Here is a 20,126-nt window from a genome sequence, read left to right as displayed (position 1 = left end):
TGCAGGGGACACGGGTTCGTGCCCCGGTCCGGGAAGATCCCACATGCCGCTGAGCGGCTGGGCCCGGGAGCCATGGCCGCTGGGCCTGCGCGTCCGGAGCCTGTGCTCCGCAACGGGAGAGGCCAGAACAGTGAGAGGCCTGCGTACCATAAAACAAAACAAAACAAAAAAACAGCTTCCCCTGAGGGCACATGGTGCATATTTCCTAAGTGATTCTGCATTCTCCTAGATGCATAAGCCATGTCCGCCTGTACCACCAGGTATACGGGCCTCCTCTCAGTGCTGCCTCCGCAGCATGCCGGTGGTGGAAACATGGAGGTGAATGATCATGGGTTTTTTAGACAGCGACTTCACCTCTGGTCCTGATATCTCCCACCCTTAAAGTAAAAACTGATCAAGAAGGAAGGAGTGACCGAAGGATGGAAATCAGAGGCAACATCATCTCAGGGAAGGCAGACAAAATACCCTTATTGGAGATGCACATAATCTGGTGCAGGGAGGAGGGGCAGCCCTGCAGGGCCCCCAATCCACTGAAGTGCTTCCCTAGAAGCTACAGCCTACACAGCTTCACAGAGTTATGACCTTAGAATCTGGAAGTATTCCGAGGTCACATCTTGAATCATCTTATTGAGATTAAGTTTTGCCTTTCTGATGGACTGAGGAGGTTAAAGATATGTCTACGTATCCTTTGATATTCTTGCTTTCAAGAGGTGGAGCTTAATTCTCCTCCCGGAGCGTGAGCTGGGCTTTGTGACTGGGTTCTAACGAACAAAATATGTTAGAAGTGACGGTGTGTCATTTCTGAAATTAGGTTACAAAAACGTTGCTCTCCCTCCCTGTCTCTTCTCTCTCCTCTCCCCTCCCACCCACCTCTTTCTCTCTCCCTCATTTGCTTTGGAGGAAGCCAGCTGCCATGTCATGAGGACCCTCAGGCAGCCTACGGTGGGCCTCACGTGAATAGGAACTGAAGCCTCTGACCACCGGCCAGCCAGGAACACTGGCCTGCCGACAACCACGCCAGTGAGCTTGGAAGTGGATCCTCCAGTCCCAGATGCCTGCAGCCCTGGCTGACATCTTGACCACAACTGCATGAAGGACCCTGAGCCATCCACTCCTGGATTCCTGATCCACGGAAACTGGGCAAGAAAATGACCGTCTGTTGCTTTAAGCTTCCAAGTTTGTGGGTCATTTGTTAGCCAGGACTAGATGACCAGTAAGTACAGGGCTCGCCATATAGACGTGAAGAGGTATATCACACGAGGGAGAAGTGGGGTTATATGAGAGGAGCAACATTTCCCATACTCAGAGGTCAAAATCCATAGTCCTTCAACCTGAAGACAGAATCAGAGAGCTCAGGCTGACAAGGGACGAATATTTAGTCATTGTAGATGTGAGACTGCGGCATCGCCTGGGCTGGGCTCTGTGAAATCCACCCTTTCTCCAAAGCTCTATCCTGGGCCACCAGGCGCATATATCACCTGAGGATGTTTCTACTTCTGTCCATATAAATGAGTGTAGGTGGTCAGATCCTGGAATAATAATTTACGCAGCACAGGAAAAGCAACTCCTTTATAAGCTCCCCAAGGAGCGTCTAACCACACGTGACTCCCAGTCTCCCAGTTTATCCCTCTTCTCCCCCTTCCCCCCTTGGTAACCATAAGTTTGTTTTTTACATCTGTGACATATACACACTACTACGTATAAAATAGATAACGAATAAGGACTTACTGTACAGCACAGGGAACTCTACTCAATACTCTGTAATGACCTTTATGGGAAAAGGATCTAAAGAAAGAGTGGTATATGTAAATGTATGACTGATCCACTCTGCTGTACACCTGAAACTAACACAACATTGTCAATCAATTATACTCCAATAAAAACTTTAAAAAAAGAAATAAAATGTATTCATGACCACACGTGACTCTACTAATGAAAGCCGTGCTGTCACTGGATCCTGTGCCTCTTTTAATAAACTCATGAGTCACTTCTCAGCTTTTGTTTTCCTGACAAGGGGCCCTTCTTCTGCTTTAAAACAAAGCATTCTCAGCATTGGCATTTAAAAGCATACGTGTGCCATTCGCGGCAGATATTATTTAAATGGTTACTTCCCCAGAGGAAATTTCTTTGGCATTAAGTGAAAATCAGGAAGAACCTGGTGCAGGATTTCCTTTGTTGGTCAGCAACTATGTGGGCCCCTGAGGCCCATACACCCTCAGCCTCTCCATCTTCTGCATTTGTGATTAACCGAAGTTCTTCAGTTTTAGTAACCTGAACTTCCAGAACCTTCCTTGCAGACATCCAGTAGATGGTGCCCGTGCAGTGATGGAGGAGGTCCAGCAAGAGCGTGGGAGAACAGCAGGACTTGGTTACCTTGTCCCCCAAGTAGGAAGCAGGGGCGACCCACGACGCACTGTGAACCGTTGAGGGCAGCTCCTGGAGGTCAGCCACCACGCTGCTGCTGCCCGGGTTGAAGGAGATGGGGATGTCCACTCCGTCCGCCGTCTCCAGGCGCCAGCCCATCATATCCACAAACTGAAACACAGAGGCAATGGATGGAAACGTGTGCCCATGGCATCTTTGACGATGGCTGAATTATGCAGAGTAGAAAGAGCTGTGGGGCAGCCACCTTACTTCAAAGGCTTCCCTCCGGTATCTCCTCTCGTGTCTGACTCCAGTGAGGGAGCCCACTCCCACTCAGCCCCCACCTGACCTATCACAACTAGGAATTCTCAAAGGGTAGCGACCAGACGCACGTGGGACTTATCCTTGTAGCCCAGCACGCATCCTGGTTCCTGACATTTAGTAGGTGTTCAAAAAATATTCAAATAATACACAAATAAGGGTGTGAATAATAACTAGGACTGTGGGCACATTTTAATGGTGAGCTCCTTAGAAAATGTGATGTGGAATACAGTGGACTGCTGTCATTATTTTTCTCTAAATGGAGCGTCAAAATTATTATTATTTTAAAATATTTATTTACTTATTGGGCTGTGTTGGGTCTTAAGTTGCGGCAGGCAGGATCTTTAGTTGCAGCATGAGAACTCTTAGTTGTGGCATGTGGGATCTAGTCCCCTGACCAGGGATTGAACCCAGGCCCCCTGCATTGGGAGCACGGAGTCTTAGCCACTGGACCACCAGGGAAGTCCCAAGGAGCATCAAAATTAAATATTCCCCAGATCACAAAGGAAGCCAGGAGTTAAACTATGAGGGGAAGAAAAAGAAGGAACTGACAAGACATAGAGTCAGAATAATGCTTCTGGGTTCCCCTGAGGGTAAGAAGAGGAGACTTCAGGGTGGATTTACAAACTAATTTTTTTTTTTTTCCCCATTACAAGCCTGCATTCCTTTCAGGAGGCAGGCAGTAAAATAGAGAAAATAATCTTTCTTTGAATACTTGCTGGACATTAAGACATGTCACACAAGAAAGCAAGCATGAGACTAATGGTTCATGGAATCATGAAGGCAACAAAAGTTTTAGTTTCCTGGAGTTAATTTTTTTTTAATTAATTAATTTATTCATTTATTTTTGGCTGCTTTGGGTCTTCATTGCTGCGCGCTGGCTTTCTATAGTTGCAGTGAGCCGGGGGCTACTCGTTGCTCTGCAGCATGTGGGATCTTCCCGGACCAGGGCTCGAACCCGTGTCCCCTGCATTGGCAGGCAGATTCCCAACCACTGCGCCACCAGGGAAGCCCCTCCTGGAGTTAATTTTAAAACAGGTGAGAAGGAAAGTAAAACAGGAAGATAAGCAGATAAGAAGAAATGAGGGGCAGGAACAACTAACTCCATTTATTTAATGAGTTTTTATTGAGCATCTACTACGTTCCAGATCCTGCTCAAGGCACTGGGATTGTATCAAGGAGCTTACCTGTGAGTGGTGGAGAAAATAGATACGTAATAGACAACCTTTAGAACTGTGATACACGCTATGAAGTACACAGAGAAGGGTGAAACCACAGAGTGAGGGATGGCGTCTCTAAGCACTTGAGCAGAGAGCTGATGAACTGAGGGACATGAGGACATCTGGGGACAGAACACTGCAGGTTGAGGACCAGCGAGCACAACGCTTAACATTCTAACCAAGCAAGATGCTAAAAAAACTCCATAACCCTTCACGTTTCATGCCAATGCATTACTTCCTCATTTGGAAGTACTAAATAAAAACAAAAGGAGTCTAATGCCCTGCCCACCTTAGCTCTCCTCTTATGTGAGCTGTGACAACGATGACTGACTCCGAAACAAAAGCAGCTGGTACAACCTTTGGGGTTCGCTGGGTCCAGGTAGAATGACCCTTCCTGACACACGTTACATTCTGTACCTTCCACGTTTTCCTATTGAAGAAAAACATGAAACAAGAGGTCATTCCTTCTAAAGGTTCTCTGATGGAAGAGATCTAAGTGCACAAATTAAGTATCAACCTAAGATGACAGAACATGGATGCCAACAAAGCATCCAAAGTTACATGGCTGTTAAGCTTTTTACCACATTAATTATTTACACTTTTTTTTTTTTTTGGCGGTACGCGGGCCTCTCACTGCCGTGGCCTCTCCCATTGCGGAGCACAGGCTCCGGACGCGCAGGCTCAGCGGCCATGGCTCACGGGCCCAGCCGCTCCGTGGCACGTGGGATCTTCCCGGACCGGGGCACGAACCCGTGTCCCCTGCATTGGCAGGCGGACTCTCAACCACTGCGCCAGCAGGGAAGCCCCTCACATTAATTATTTAAACTTTTATACCATGTACAAATGGAAGAGAGGATTTCCTAAATTTCGTAAGATGCCCTTTGGCAACCTGGAGGTAGAGAAAGAGCACCAGAAGGATTCACGATATGGGGGAAGGGGTTCATCCCACTTACTACCGCTTTAGAACATCCACTGGGACTCGGGGGCTCTCCTACACCCTGCAGAATGCCTTGGAGCAGAGATGATTAACCTGGGGTGCATGGGGCAGGAATAGGCTTCAGGGGAACCCATATACCTCTTGAAACTATAGACAAATGTTTGTGTCGATTTTTCTGAAGACAGTATATATCTGTCATCAGATTCTTAAGGAGGTCTGTGGCCTCTTCAAAGGACAAGAGCAGTGCGGGGGGGGAGGTCTTCGTTTCTAACTATTTCTATCCAATGAGAATGACTAGAAAGTGCTATAGTCACTATGGAAATCTATCTTGGGTCAATCCCATTTCCCACCTATTTTTATACAATGACTCAGCATGAAGACCCTCCACAATGGTCAGTGGCCAACGTCCCCAGCGTTGCACATTCCGTCTTACCTTGCAGAGACAAGACCCTGTCCCCAGGTCACAGCCTGCTGGCTCAGTCCCATCTCTGTTGCATTGGCAGGGGAGGCACTCAGGGAAGCGGTAGAAGCCGGAAGCACACCGGTCACACTGCCGCCCTGTGATTCTGGGCTTGCATCTGTACTTAAGCAAAGGAAGCAAACGTCCTCGTCATCTTTCTACACACGCTTCTAAAGCCGACCTGCACTGCCGCAAGGCAGTTGCTGTATGAAGCCAGTTAAACAGACATAGGGCCTGTCCACGGGGTGCTAGCGTCCAAGGCAGAATGGAGAGAAGCGGATACAAGGCACTCACACAAAATAGCTCAAGGTGACCGTCATCCTGATGATGAAAGGGGTCAAAAGATACACACTTCCAGTTATAAAATGAACAGGTCCTGGGATGTCATGTACAGCATGGTGACAATAGTTAATAACACTGCATTGCATATTTGAAAGTTGGTAAGAGAGTAAATCTTAAAAATACTTCTCATGAGAAAAAAAATTTGTAACTATGTATGGTGACGGGTGCTAACTAGACTTACCGTGGTGATCATTTCACAATGTACGCAAATAGCGAATTATTATGTATACACCTGAAACTAATATAATGTTACATGTCAGTTATACCTTAATTAAAAAAAGAACAATGACCATCATTGATGTGATTCCAAGGGCCAGGCTTGGTACTAGGCTCTGGGGTGCACAGAAGGACATAGTCCCTGGGCCTGAGAGCTCTTAAGTGTTGAGGTGGAAATGTGAACGATATACACACAGGATCTAAACAGGGGTTAGAGGGCCAGCTCGGACCCAGCATCCCTGGGGGAGGTGATGCCTGAGCTGAGTGTAAAAGTCCAAGTGTCCCGGGTTAGGAGGTGGGGCAGGCATTCCAGACAGCAGGAACAGGAGGACACAGCTTGGCATGTGCAGAGAACACAGCGGGTGCTCCTGGAGCAGGGGTATGAGCAGGGATGCTGAACCACGAGCCTGGAGAGGTGGGAGGGGGCCGGCTCATGTGGACGGAGGTGCTGGCCATTGTGACACTGTCTGGGGCCCTGGAGCGCGGGGCTGAGCTCTGCACACTGAAGGTGGACTGGCTGGAGTTTCACCCCAGCTCTCACGTGTATTAGAGACAGCGTCTCAGCAAGTTATCCAACTTCTCAAGGCCTTGCTTTCTCGTCTGAGGGAGACGGGAAGCAGTAGCCGCTGCCTCCCAGGACCACCGTCATCTTGGAAAGCTTTCAGAGAGGAAGGAGGGCAGCTGGCTGTGTGTGAAGGACTGAGCTGAGATCGGTTCCACAGCAGGTAGATGAGGGGGCCGAACGAGGGCAGAGGTTCTCAGTATGGATGGGGGGATGGGTTCCAAACTATCTTAGGGGCAGGATGCTGGGGCTCATCGTGGTCTGGGCGAGGCGACAGAAGGCAAGGAGGACCCCCAGTGGTCTGGCTGGACAGTGGAGCAGGGAGGGAGGTGGGCAACGGCCTGTGTGGGGCTGGGCTCCAAGGAGGCTCCAGGGAGCTCTGAGCACAAGAGTGGCTGAGAAAACACTAGAGGCTTCTCAGGGCTGAGAAGCCCAACACCCGAGACGCGAGGAGAGGAAGAGGCAGCTTTGGTCACTGAGCTGCACAGCTGAGGCCTGATGGATCTGCATACTGATTTTTTCTTGTGGGTCCGAAGAAAGTATTTGGAAATCTGCTTTCTATTAGACTGTTAGGAGTACAATCTGATTTGAAACATTTTATCGTTAACTTGCTACCAAGTGTAAGCTATCACCTATCTCACTCGAGGATAATGAAGATATGGTATCTATATACAATGGAATACTACTCAGCCATAAAAAGGAATGAAATCTTGTCATCTGCAGCAACATGGATGGACTTGGAGAACGTTCTGCTATGTGAAATAAGTCAGAGAGAGAAATGCAAATACTGTATCATCTCACTTATGTATGGAATCTAAAAAATACAACAAACTAGTGAATATAACAAAAAAGCAGCAGACTCCCAGATATAGAGAACAAACTGGTGGCTATCAGTGGGGAGAGGGAAGTGGGGGAGGAAGTGGTACAAACTATTATGTATAAAATAAGCTGTAAGGATATATCGTACAACACCAATATTTTATAGTAACTGTAAGTGGAGTATAACCTTTAAAAATTGGGAATCACTATATTGTACACCTGTAGTTTATATAATATCGTGCATCAACTATACTTCAATTAAAAAAATAATCTCACCCCAGGGACCATCCCCAAAAAAGACAAATATAACTTTATATCCCAGTAAGTTTGCCTTTGGCAAATGTCTGCTTATAATTAAGTAAAGCATTCTGTACGTGTTTAAGTACACAAACTTAGGACCAGGTGGCCTAGGTTCGAATCCCAACTCTGCTACTTACAGGAAGCTCGAGCAATTAATCTCTTTACAACTGACGTTCCTCATCTGTAAGAGTAGCTCATAATACCCACTTCATAGGATTACCGTGAGAATTTAATAAACATCTAAAAACCTTAGAAGAGTGCCGTGCACATGTAAGTATTTGCTATCATTACTCCTGTTATGGTATCAGCTAAGGGGAGCAGATGTGTTTCCCTTTATCCCACTCACCACAGCTAAGAAGACAAAATCACTTTTACCTGCAAGGCCTGCTGACAGGTCAAATGTCATTCAGCACAGCCCCACCCCCTCATCTCCCTCCCTACCTGATACCTGCAGGGACTGTTTCCGTGAGGAACAAAAGTATTCTCCAAATCACACCTCTAGTGCTTTAGGTGGTAGGTGGAAGGTGGAAGCAGTCTGCTTGGAGCGATTGCTGCAGACTTGGGACTGCAAACTCTGGAAGAGGTCAGGGACCCTCTGGGAAGCTGGAGGAACTATGAGCCAACTCAGAAAAGTACTTCCACCCACTCACAGGTTACATCACCTCTCTCTCTCTCTCTTTCTCTCTCTCTCTCTCTAGCACACACAATTTTGTTCCTAGGCCCAGGTTAATAACAACCTACTCTCTTCTTGTGAATCCCAAACTAAATGCAATCACGGGCCAGCAGAAAATTGACTGTTCCCAGATGACTCCCTATTTCTGGAGCACAAGAACTCTGGTGGGTGAGAGATGGGAAGGGAGAGTACATAGAACCCCTCCAAATAAAATTGTCTGGAAGAAGAAACCTAGACCAGAGGAGGAACTTTGGCAATGACCCGACTCAGCCTGGGCGTTCCCTGCTCCTCCCACCGGCAGTGAGGAAAAGGATGCCGTGCTCAGGGCTCTTGTCACAAAGTCCCATCCAGGCAGCTTGTCGTCCTGAAGTCCAGGACGCTTCTTTTAGCAAACACTCAGGGCTGCTGGCCAACAGGTGCATTCACGGAAGGCTGGTGCCCACGAGCCTCTCACACCCTGAGTGCCTCCGGGGGACAAGTGACCCTAAGCATTGACCTGGACCCAGGCCTTGAAGGTGAGGACAGGCAGACGGGAGCCTCTTTCTTATATTTTCACTTCACTGGAAAAGAAAGGAAGGGGAGTATTTTGCAGGGTGGACAGCTGCGCAAGCCGCTTGTCGAGACCAGGAGAAACGTCTGCCTGTTTACTTCAGGGCGTCCGTGGGATGACGTGGTGGGAGGGACAGCTGGGCAGAGAGGGTGTAACCGCGTCGGTAACATGGGATGAAGCGCTGAGCCTCACTCAGCGCGTAGGTAGCAGCCGAGCACAGGAGAGTGGATAGAAAAAAGCAAAAAGCTGAACAGAGTGATAGCAGCAGTGGCCTGGGAGCTGAACCCCAGGACCCCGGGTGGGACTGATGGGCAAGGGCTCACCACAACATGGAAAATACGATGTCTGGATTCTGTGTAATGCCACGCCGAGAGCAATGAACACGTGAATCCCGCGCAAAAGCAGGCAACCGAAGGAGCTCTGTGTGGTGCCAAGACAACAGGGAATAAAAAGGAAACTTCCTCCTCGAAGTCTGGCTGAATGTCTTTTAAAAACGACCTAAAGTCAGCCTGACCTTGCACACTCCTCCAGGGAGACGCTGTGCTACCGGAGGAGCTGTCCTTCCTGCAATGGCAGGAAGGTTCCAGTTGCTGCTGCCAGGAGGTGCAGAGTGGCATCACTGAGGATGCGGGTCAAGTGAAGTCATCTCCACGGCAATGAGCTCAGGGCCAAACATTATGAGATGACACCTGCAAGTGTGTGGGTGCTCGTGTGTCTCACAGGTCACCGGAAAGTCGGGCATTAGGGTGAACTCTACCCTTTGCTCATTAAATACCACGGATCCCTTAATATTGCATTCCATTCAAGTCCAGTTTTAAACTAGAATCCAAAGTCTACCTTACATTCATTCATTTATTCATCCTATAATTACTGAGTGCCTTCTATTGATATATACACATCCTCGGTTTAGGGGACATGGGAGGGAGGGGAAAAAGTAGAATAAGCCTGTCTTGACCTTCGCGCATTTTCACTGAGGACATGGGACATAGAGATGCAGAAAGTAAGGTAATCACGTGAGAGATGGGATGGCTAAGCTTAGAACTAGCTTTCGGCAATGAGATGACAAGCGTAGCTCTGTGGGCTTGCAGTGGCTTCATGCCTTCTTTGCATCTGTACCTTTCATACAGAATCCTTGAAGGATGTGGATAATTTGGGGGTCACAGAAGAGGGGAAAGGAGAGCTGATAACTGAACTGAGGCAAATAGTGTTTAGAGAAAGTGAGAAAAACCAGAGAAGCTGAAAAAAGGCTTAAGTTAGGTGAGTGGGGGCCAGATCACCACGGAAAGCTGGTCTTTATTTTCTCAGACGATGGAGACTTGAGCAAGGTTCTTACGCAAAGAGTCATGTGATGGACGTGGTACCGGTCAGAGCCACTTCCGCCCCCCAGCGGCCTGCACACAATATGGCGCTCATTATGCTGCACTGTCATTATTGATTAGTAGAGGGTCCCCTACCAGACCATGACCTCTCGTTAGCAGGTATGTGTGCCTTTGGCACGAAGCACAGCACCCAGACTGGAGTAGGCGCTGGATATGGTTTGAGTCATAAAACCTACTAACTGACGAAACAGAATTTAAAGCCCGAAACAAAAACAAAACATCACAGGGACTGAAGAAAATGTTTCATCCTAGTTTTTAAAAAACCCCACACACCAAGAAGATGAAATCATAGACACGTGCATGTATCAACGTTCTCTATGCACTAATAAAAAAATGACGGAGAAAATCGATTTTTAAATCCCAGTATAATTGTGTACTAGCATATTCCCCTTCAATCAGGGAGAAAAGAAGGAAGGAAGGAAGGAAGGAAGGAAAGGTGAAGGGAGGAAGGAAGGAAGAAAGGAAGCCAGGAAAAGGAAGGTCAATCCGGAGACTGTCAGGATCACTCACACAGGAAGTGGTCACAAAGGACCTCACCAGGCGGAAGTACCTGCAGGGGGCCATCGAAGGAAGGGGGATAATACACACTTTGTTAGAAGTTGACACCTGATTGACTGTAGGAAAAAGGAATTGACTCTAAGGTGATGCTGAGATTTCAGGCTTTGGGGACCGGGAGGAGGCTGTCACCAATATGTAGAATTTTTTAAAAAACATTCAAAGAGAGGAATGGCCTGAAAGGCAAGACAATGGCAAGGGTTTCAGATATGGAATCAGTGTAGAGTTTAGGAGTTGAGAGGGCCCTTAAAGATCATCTAATCTAACACTTCATTATACATGTGAGGGGACAGGAGCTCAGAGGTCAGGGGACTTGTCCGCCAAGGCCCCCCCTAAGGAAAACCAATAGGGGAACCCAGGTAGAACGGATTTTCAACGAATGTGGGATAAGACAGCCGTCAGGGATCAGAACTGGAGCTCTGGATCTGGGAATCATCAAGGGTCGGGTGGTTGAAGCCAGGAGAATGGGTGGGGCTTCAGGAGGACAAAGTATAAAGGGCAGAAGGCAGACAGCCAAGCGCCTCGCAAATAATAACAACAGCTAATACTGGGTGCAAGTGTGTGTCAGGTACTATTCTAAGGGTTTTCACACACGATATTTAACCCTCTAGAGAACTTTAAAAGGTAGGTGCCTCTGGGACAGAGGAAACGTAAGTGAGAACTCTGAGCTCTGTGCGTCCCCATCCGCCCTGCTCACCACTGTGTCCCAGCACCTGCCTGCACGCCGTCTGGAATTTACCATTCCTATTATTTGATGAGCTGCCTCAAAGGGATTGCTTCTCCAGGTTGTTAGGGCTTGTGGATTTCTGCCGACCTGGAAGTACTTCTGTTCCCAGAATGCCAAGTCTACGACCTTTTCTGGCATTTCGTTTCTCCATCTAACACATTTAGTAAATCTGTGAGACTGGCTGAGATCAGGGTCCCCCCAAATGGCTTTCCTTTTGCTGCTGCTCTTCTGAAAAGGCACGTTTGCACATGTGGTTTCACTGGACGTCCAGGTGAACTGCCATCTCCTATAACCGATCTTAAAATGTCTTGAAAGTCATCGACGTGACGATAGTCTTTTAAAGCAGTGATTCCCAGCATCTGTGTATCTGATTGATAAAATCTTCTGAGGCTAGTCTAGCTCTTTCGTTTGTTCAAAGAATCTGATGGCACAATCATCCACTATTAAAAGCAGATGCAAATGTACTTTTTCATTGCTATTATATCTGATTCAATTACTGTGATGCTATAAAAAAATGAAATTTTGATCAATGTAAGCATCTTTAAGACCACAATCCCGACAGAGTTGTCCCAAACAATGGACTTTTTATCACTTATACAATATACTTTTGTAATATTTTCCATGATACAATCAGAGATTGAAGAAGAAATAGAATCAGAGTTTTAAATTTAGGTGGGAAGTTGGAGATGATTGTACCAAGCTTCATTTTATAGATTAGGAAGCTGAGACCAAGGAAGGCAAAGCAACTTGCCCAGAGTCTCCTGGCTAGTTCATGACAAAGATAAGCAAGGGGCTTCCCTGGTGGCGCAGTGGTTGAGAGTCCGCCTGCTGATGCAGGGGACACAGGTTCGTGCCCCAGTCCGGGAAGATCCCACATGCCGCGGAGCGGCTGGGCCCGTGAGCCATGGCCGCTGAGCCTGCGCGTCCGGAGCCTGTGCTCCGCAATGGGAGAGGCCACAACAGTGAGAGGCCCGCGTACCGCAAAAACAAACAAACAAACAAAAAAGCTAAGCAAGAACTCAATCTTATGGCTCCAATTGAATTTATTTCCAATTGTGTCTAAAATTACAGCACTAGTTTCAATTAAGAACAAATTGAGTATTGTGGATTGCTGCAATTATTTCTGTAATTCATTTGAAAGGAGATTAATATTTATAACAGTTCGATTTCCCTTTAGTATGATAAACGTTAACACATCTAAATAGTCAAATAAAATTTGAAAATTCAAATTTCTCAGCTTTGTGATTTGTGATAACTTGCACAACTGTAAGAGAGTCTGTTGTATCACTGAGAAAGGATATGTTCTTCTTTTTACTGCAAGTTCCAGGTTTCTTTGATTACTTCTTTTACTTGAATGTTAGGTTCCTCTAAACACATTCTTCATTTTCATTAGGATATTTTCAGGGGCAGCGGGGAGCATTCTTTCCTCTAATATTTTCTAAAGAAATAATCCTTTAGGCAATCGAAAGCTTTTTTGGCATCAACACTGGAATTATCATGGGTAATTTGTGCAATTTACAGTCATGTAATAAACTGAAGTTTTTCTTACATTATCTGCCAAGGCCCTTTCATGACAAATCCACTTTGATCATGGAAAGATGCGTCATCCCATTAGGTGATTACAGCCTTTTTGGTAATGTCAGGATAAATAATTTCACGTCTTGGTTTGGTCAATGAGATTCCATTCCTGTTGATGTTCCCTCGGGTGTGGGCAAAACTACTATACAACATGTCCTCAGTCCTGAGTTAGGAATTTTCTAGTCTACTAAACTGTCTTTGGCTAGTGAAGGTTTGTTAAATTCTCCTTAGAATTTGTACCTAACATCCTGTGGTAAATCTCTCTCTCGTAGATGGTGCCTTAACTGACTTTTACAGTTTTTAATGCGTTCTCAGTTTCCTTTCTCTGTGGTGGCAGCATTGAGAGACTGTGTGTGAGGTCCTGTTTGCAGCAACTTCTTCTGCTGACCATCCATGTCCTTTTAAAACTCTCCCACTGGTTCTCAGACAGTGAATTCTCCTGCTTCTCTTCCTGCCTGAAAACTGCTTCTCCACCTCCTTGGCTCCTTTGCCTCCTATGATTAAACATAGGGACCCCCTCCAGGACCCACACCTGTTTTCCCTCCTGTGTGTCCACACCTTCTCCTTGGGGTCCTCTCTCACTCTAACCCACGTACATGGTTCCCCAACCTCCACCCCCAGCCCCAAACTCTTCACGTGGGTGATCTGTTTTCAAAAGAAAATCTGAAGTAGCCACTATGGAAAAACAGAACTTTCTTGGACTTGTTAGCACTTATTTTGTGACTTAGTAAGTTTTTATTTTTAATTAAATATGGAGGCACTGGAATGTTTTCAGTATTTAGGGCTCTGAGTGTCTTCATGCAGCTGTGATTGGAGCCACTATAGAGTCTTGGGCTTCGTCCTCTGCCAGGATTCCATCCCCCAATAACTGTTCCACGTCCCTCTGTTTATCTCCTCTCCTGTTCCTCCGTCTAGTTTTTTTCTTTATTTTCCCCAAGGTTATGCATTGCGCATTCTGCTGTTCAAACGGAACCTTGTTCTTTCAGCCTTTCTTATATCCAGATTCCTAGCCCCTTGAGTCAGCAAAGGATTTTAATGCGAAGACCTCCCTCTCTGCTTACCCCCCTTATTTGTCAGACTATTCTTTCCTCTGAAGGATTCATGCAAACCCATTCCACATAAAGACGTTGGATTCTTTCCTTAGACTTGTTTTTCAAATATACGAAAAGGAATATTATTCCTAGTTCAATCTGTTTCCCTTTTTATAACACCCTGGATTTCCTTTTCTGAAGCCAGTTCTAATTCTACAGTTTCTTTAGGTCTGGTCTCTCACTTCTTCTACAAAGTTGATTGGGTCATGGCTGGCACATCTAGGGCCTTTGAGCTTCCCACTCATCCATCTTCTCCAGCCACAAGACAGCAAGCAACTCCTGGGCACAGTGCACCTTTTTGTTCTGTAGCATCCCTGCAGGTCCTGGTAGAAGCCTGTGCTTCCACACTAAGTGCCCATGAAGCAGGAGTTTATTGGAAATAGGTCAGACATCTTCACAGGCCTATTGGTGCATTCGGAACCCAATGCAAAGTCTTTAGTAATGAACTAAGCGCCTGACTTCCTTCCAGAGAATTGCGTAAGCACTGGAGGGACCAGAACCAAATGTATGTGATGAAAGCTCTCTGATAACACCTCAAAATTCTTTGTACCGGTCACATTCCATTTAGGCTCATAGTTGGAGAAGGACAGGCAACCGACTTGACTCACGGAGGACTCACAACCTGTGGTTTTAAAGACTTGGAATCTTCCATGACTCAAATTCTCACTCAGCTTCCTTCCCAGAGGACAAAGGAACTGTTAGACGTTGGGCAACAATCAGAAGTGTGGTTAAAGGTCCTTCCTCAGGAAAAGTAAACGTCACTGCTATAGAGAGTTGAATTTTGTCCCCAAAAGGTATGTTCAAGTTCTAATCCCCAGTACCTAGATTGTGACCTATTTGGAAATAGGGGTTTTGCAGACATAATCAAGTTAAGATGAGGTCATACCGGAGTAAGGCGGGCCCTAGTCCAATAGGACTGGTGTCCTTATAAAAAAAGAAAGACACAGGTATATATACAATGGAATACTACTCAGCCATAAAAAAGAATGAAATTTTGCATTTGCAACAGCATGGATGGACTTGGAGGGTATTATGCTGAGTGAAATAAGTCAGAAAGAGAAAGACAAATACTGTATATCACTTATACGTGGAGTCTAAAAACTAGAACAAATTAGTGAATATGACAAAACAGAAACAGACCCACAGATATAGAGAACAAACTAGAGGCTACCAGTGGGGAGAGGGAAGCAGGGGCAAGATAGGAGTAGGGGATTAAGAGGTACAAAGTACTATATACAAAATAAATAAGGGAACCCTCCTACACTGTTGGTGGGAAAGTAGATTGGTGCAGCCACTATGGAAAACAGTTTGGAGGTTTCTCAAAAAACTAAAAATAGAGTTATCATATGATCCAGCAATCCCACGCCTGGACATATATCTGGAAAAGACGAAAACTCTAATTCGAAAAGATACATGCACCCTAATGTTCATAGCAGCACTGTTTACAATAGCCAGGACATGGAAGCAACCTAAGCATCCATCAACAGATGAATGGATAGAGAAGATGTGGTGTATATAATATATGCAATGGAATATTACTCAGCCATAAAAAAGAATGAAACAATGCCTTTTGCCACAACATGGATGGACCTAGAGCGTATCATACTAAGTAAAGTCAGACAGAGAAAGACAAATATTATATGACATCACTTATATGTGGAATCTAAAAAAAATAGTACTTATTTACGAAACAGAAACAGATTCACAGACATAAAAAACACACTTATGGTTACCACTGGGGAAGGAGAGAGGGATAAGTTGAGAGTATGGGATTAACAGATGCACACTACCATGTATAAAATAGATAAATAACAAGGTCCTACTGTATAGAGCAGGGAACTATATTCAATATCTTGTGATAAACTATAATGGAAAAAATAGAAAAAATATAGATATATACATATATGTGTATAACCGAATCACTTCCCTGTACACCTGAAACTAACACAACATTGTAAATCAACTATACTTCAAAAAAGAAAAATAGGAAAAAAGGTAAAATAAATAAGCTACAAGGACATATTGTACAGCGCAGTGAATATAGGCAATATTTTATAATAATTATAAACGGAGTATAACTTTTAAAAATTGTGTATCACTATGTGGTACACCTGAAACTTAGACAATATGTATTGCACATCAACTATACGTCAATTTTTTTTTAATTAAAGTTTTTAAAAATTCAAAGGCTAAAAAAAAAAAAGAAAAGAAAGACACAGACACACACAGAGAGGAGAAAGCCATGTGAAGACAGAGACACACAAGGAGAATCCATGAGACGACAGAGGCAGAACCAAGGAATTCCAAGGACTGCCGGCAACACGGGAAGGTAAGAGGCAGGCAGGGAACAGTCTCTCCTAGAGCTTTTAGAAAGAGCAACATCTTGATTTCAGACGTTTAGCCTTTCGAACCATGAAAGAATAAATTTCTGTTGTTTGAAGACACCCAGTTTGTGGCCATTTGTCAGCAGCCATGGGAAACGAACACAGCTGCCCTGGAGCTGGAGAAGCAGACGCCTGCCACTCGCAGCTACGGCCCCTCCTGGCTCTCACGCCGGGATCACAGGCACCGACGCCTACGTCCTCGTGCCTGGGTGGGGGGGGGAGGGGGGAGTGCAGGGCGGGGGCAAGCCTCACGCTCTCTCCTGCACAGGTCACACCGGCCTGGATGGCAGAAGCCTGCTTCAGCTTTCCTGCCACATAACCCCTATCAGATTCTTTCCAGCCTTTTCTTCTAGGAGACTGTTCTTCACCCCCTGTGGCCACTCTCTGGTCCTGCCGAGATCAGGCTGATGACCTGGAGTCACGTGACAACACCCTCTGGTTTCCAATGCGGAGCTGACCTGCTGAGCGAACCTCTTGGCCCCCTGGCATCTGTTTGAGCCGCCGTTTGCCTCTTGTCTCTCAGCAGCTGTGTGGACCTCGGTGGCCCCGGAGGCAGCCCCGCCTCTCAGGTCAGGCTCTCCAGTGGGTACTGCCCACCCTGCCGCCCTACCCAAATGGAGGCCCCCTGTGGAGTCCTCTGCACCGTCTCCGGCTCCCCCATCTGAGTCAGGGCAGCAGGCTCGGGATTTTAGACTTCATCAAGCAACGTCCTTAACAAAACTACCAGCTTACGAGAGTGAAGGTTCGGAGCCCAGACCTCAGTACAAACAAACAGCTGCTCACCACCCGGTGACCAAGGAGATGGAACTGATCACGTAATCACGCACGTATCGCACACACACGCGGAACGAGGCTGGAGTGGACGGCGAGGCTGCTTGGGCCTTGGGAGACAGCCGTCTGCCCACCCAGGCTCTGCCAGGCCACCTGAGCCCGAGGGGACCAGACACTCCACACGCCACGCCCATCCCGGGTGGGAGCACCACCCTGAGGTCAACTCAAGCAGTCTCGGGGCCCATGCGAAGCGGGAAGTAATGGGGACCTGTGTGGGGATGGACAGCGTCTTCCCTTCCCACCGTAGGATGCCACAGGTTAGTCCTCCAGGCCTCACCTGCACTGTCCATGGTCCCTGTCGCACTCCGGGGTGGCAGCCCCGTCGGTGCCCATCCTGGAACAGTTGCAGCCTTCGCAGCCGGCCAGCGGGTGGAAGCTGAAGGAATGTGTCTCACACGCATCACACTGGGGCCTGACCGTGCGGGGCGGGCAAAGGCACATCCCCAACGTCTCCTCACAAAGGCGCCGGCCGCAGGTGCACGCTGGCCGGGGATGAAGAGACATGGTGAAAGGGTTAAACGCCCCTGACCTCCAGCAGGACTGCACCAGGGTTTCCAGAACCTTCCAAGGGGTCTGGGAGAAAGGTCTTGCTTTTCTTCCCTTATGGTACTATTGAGTGTGGTTTATCTGAAAGGCCCCTTTCTTGGGGCCAAGACCGACCACACCCAACGCTCATGGTGGACACAACGTGCAGAAGCTGAGTGAGGCACAGCTGGAGCTACTGACACCAAGGTAGACACCCTAAGGTGCCCCTCGACTCTGAGCTGCAGTTACATGTCATTCTAACGTGAGGCCTGTCCTCTGTCAGAGGGTCAGCTCTTCTCAGGCTTCTTGAAGGGGCTCCACGTCACCCCAGTGCACTGAGCCCAAGGTCAGGACAGGATGCAGCAGCGGGGCCCTTGTTAGGCAAAGGCTGGCCTCCATGCGGGGACTCTGCCCCCTTCACGTGGCCTGGGCTGACCCTCGTCTAGGGCTGCACCACATTTCCTAGATAAAGATCCATGGCCTCCTCATTCAGTGAGGAGTACGCCCTGTGAGCCTGGCTCTCCTCCCACCTCAGCTGAGCTTTGGTGAGGCTGCAAAAACTGAAGCCTAGGGCTTCCCTGGTGGCGCAGTGGTTGAGAGTCCGCCTGCCGAGGCAGGGGACACGTGTTCGTGCCCTGGTCTGGGAAGATCCCATATGCCGCGGAGCGGCTGGGCCCGTGAGCCATGGCCGCTGAGCCTGTGCATCCGGAGCCTGTGCTCCGCAACGGGAGAGGCCACAGCAGTGAGAGGCCCGCGTACCGCAAAAAAAAAAAACAAAAAAAACAAAAAACTGAAGCCTAACCTATTCCACAAAGAAGAGAACTGAGCTGTCCAATATGTTGATGCTTGAGGCTATTTACCTTCACCTGCTTTGCCAAGCGCATGGGTCATGTAGCATGGGAAACATAAATATTTATCTTCTAGAACCTTGCTACTCATAGTGTGGTCCCTAGACGAGCAGCACGGGTATACTCCGAGTGGTTACTGGAAATGCAGACTCTCAGGCCTGAGAGTCAGAATCTGCATTTTCACAGGATTCCCAGGTGCGTCTCCAGCACAGTGAAATTCAAGAAACCTGGCCCCAGGTGACCTTGGCTGACCTGAACCTGCACTTACGCTTGCAGTGCGGGAATCCGTAGTAGCCCATTTGACAGCGGGTACACTGCCGCCCAATGACATGGGGCCGGCATGGGCACTGCCCGCCCTCTGGGCTGCAGCGATGGCCAATGGCCCCAGCGGGGTGGCACTCACAAGGCAGTGCACCATCATGGTAAAGGGCCACCAGGGACCTGGCAGAATCCTTACAGAATCCAGAGGCTTTCTGGGGGCTGTGGAAACAAAAACTCATGGTGAGATCCTGGGAGGCGTGCCCAGAAACGGTCCCAACCTTCCTCTTCCCACATGCCTCACCAAGCAGCGTTTTGGGGGAGGGGCTCTGGAGTTTGGGAGGAAGTTAGAGAAAACCCCACCCCTGGACTCACAGAGGGTGCCAGCCACCCCTCCTCCCATCCCCATCCACTCCAGGACACATCACAGGACGGTGGGTGGGAACTTTCGGTGGCTGGAATAAAGGGGTGAAAATTCGCCTATAGGATGAATTGTATGGTGTGTGGATTATATCTCCATAAAGTAGTCACCAAAAAAATTTACACCTACATGTGTAATGATACACCAATTAGAATAATAATGAGGAGGTGAATTGCCAACATTTACTGAACATGTGTGTTAGAATTTTTGCCTACACCTCACTTAACCTCACAACCACCCAACCAATTAGTCCCTAAGCCCCATTTCACAGATAAGGCAACTGAGGGTCCTAGAAATTAGGCAACATTCCCGAGGCCACAGAGCTACGAAGTGGTTGAGCAGGTACTCAAACCCATAGCTGTTTGACCTCAGAGCCTTTGCTCTTAATATTTTCTATGCAGAAGGCATCTGGCCCCCGGGAGCCTCAGTTCCTCAGGAAACCTACAAGGGGGCAGGGTGGGTCTGCAGAAAAGAATGGCAGGAGTTGATACTCAGGGCTGTTCTAGGCTCTTAGCATTCAGGGACCCACAGAGGGAAGACGGGGGAGGTCCACCCCTCTGTGATGCTCCCCACTCAATCAGAGGGCAAAGGAGAGTGGGACTCAGGGCTCACATGCCTCCCCGCTGAGGAAGCCCTGTGTGGTATCTTAGGAATCTGAGTCAGCCAAGAGGAAGCAGGGAAGAGGAAGAGAAACTCCCAAGCAGCCTGTGAAACCCAGCTTGGAGGGTGATCTGTTGAGATCAAAGTTGAGGAGGGAAATCTCGC

The 20,126-nt window shown here is 47.6% G+C and overlaps 1 protein-coding gene across 1 annotated transcript in view; it reads right to left on the bottom strand.

The window, feature by feature from the left end:
- The window catches only part of LAMA3 (laminin subunit alpha 3), a 225,570-nt gene that overhangs the window by 84,328 nt on the left and 121,116 nt on the right, over positions 1-20,126 (bottom strand). Inside the window, exons 31-35 of the mRNA XM_027127533.1 lie at positions 18,951-19,162; positions 17,587-17,791; positions 5,276-5,420; positions 4,195-4,335; positions 2,374-2,535 (exon numbers count right to left, since the gene is read on the bottom strand). Coding sequence (XP_026983334.1) covers positions 2,374-2,535; positions 4,195-4,335; positions 5,276-5,420; positions 17,587-17,791; positions 18,951-19,162 — 865 coding nt within the window. The remainder of the gene's footprint in view (positions 1-2,373; positions 2,536-4,194; positions 4,336-5,275; positions 5,421-17,586; positions 17,792-18,950; positions 19,163-20,126) is intronic.

Source organism: Aethalodelphis obliquidens, unplaced genomic scaffold (assembly GCF_003676395.1).
Source record: "Aethalodelphis obliquidens isolate GAN/ISIS:26980383/991018 unplaced genomic scaffold, ASM367639v1 scaffold32, whole genome shotgun sequence".
Taxonomy (NCBI): domain Eukaryota; kingdom Metazoa; phylum Chordata; class Mammalia; order Artiodactyla; family Delphinidae; genus Aethalodelphis; species Aethalodelphis obliquidens.
Note: the sequence above shows the minus strand (reverse complement) of the source record. Positions and strands in the feature narration are given on the sequence as shown.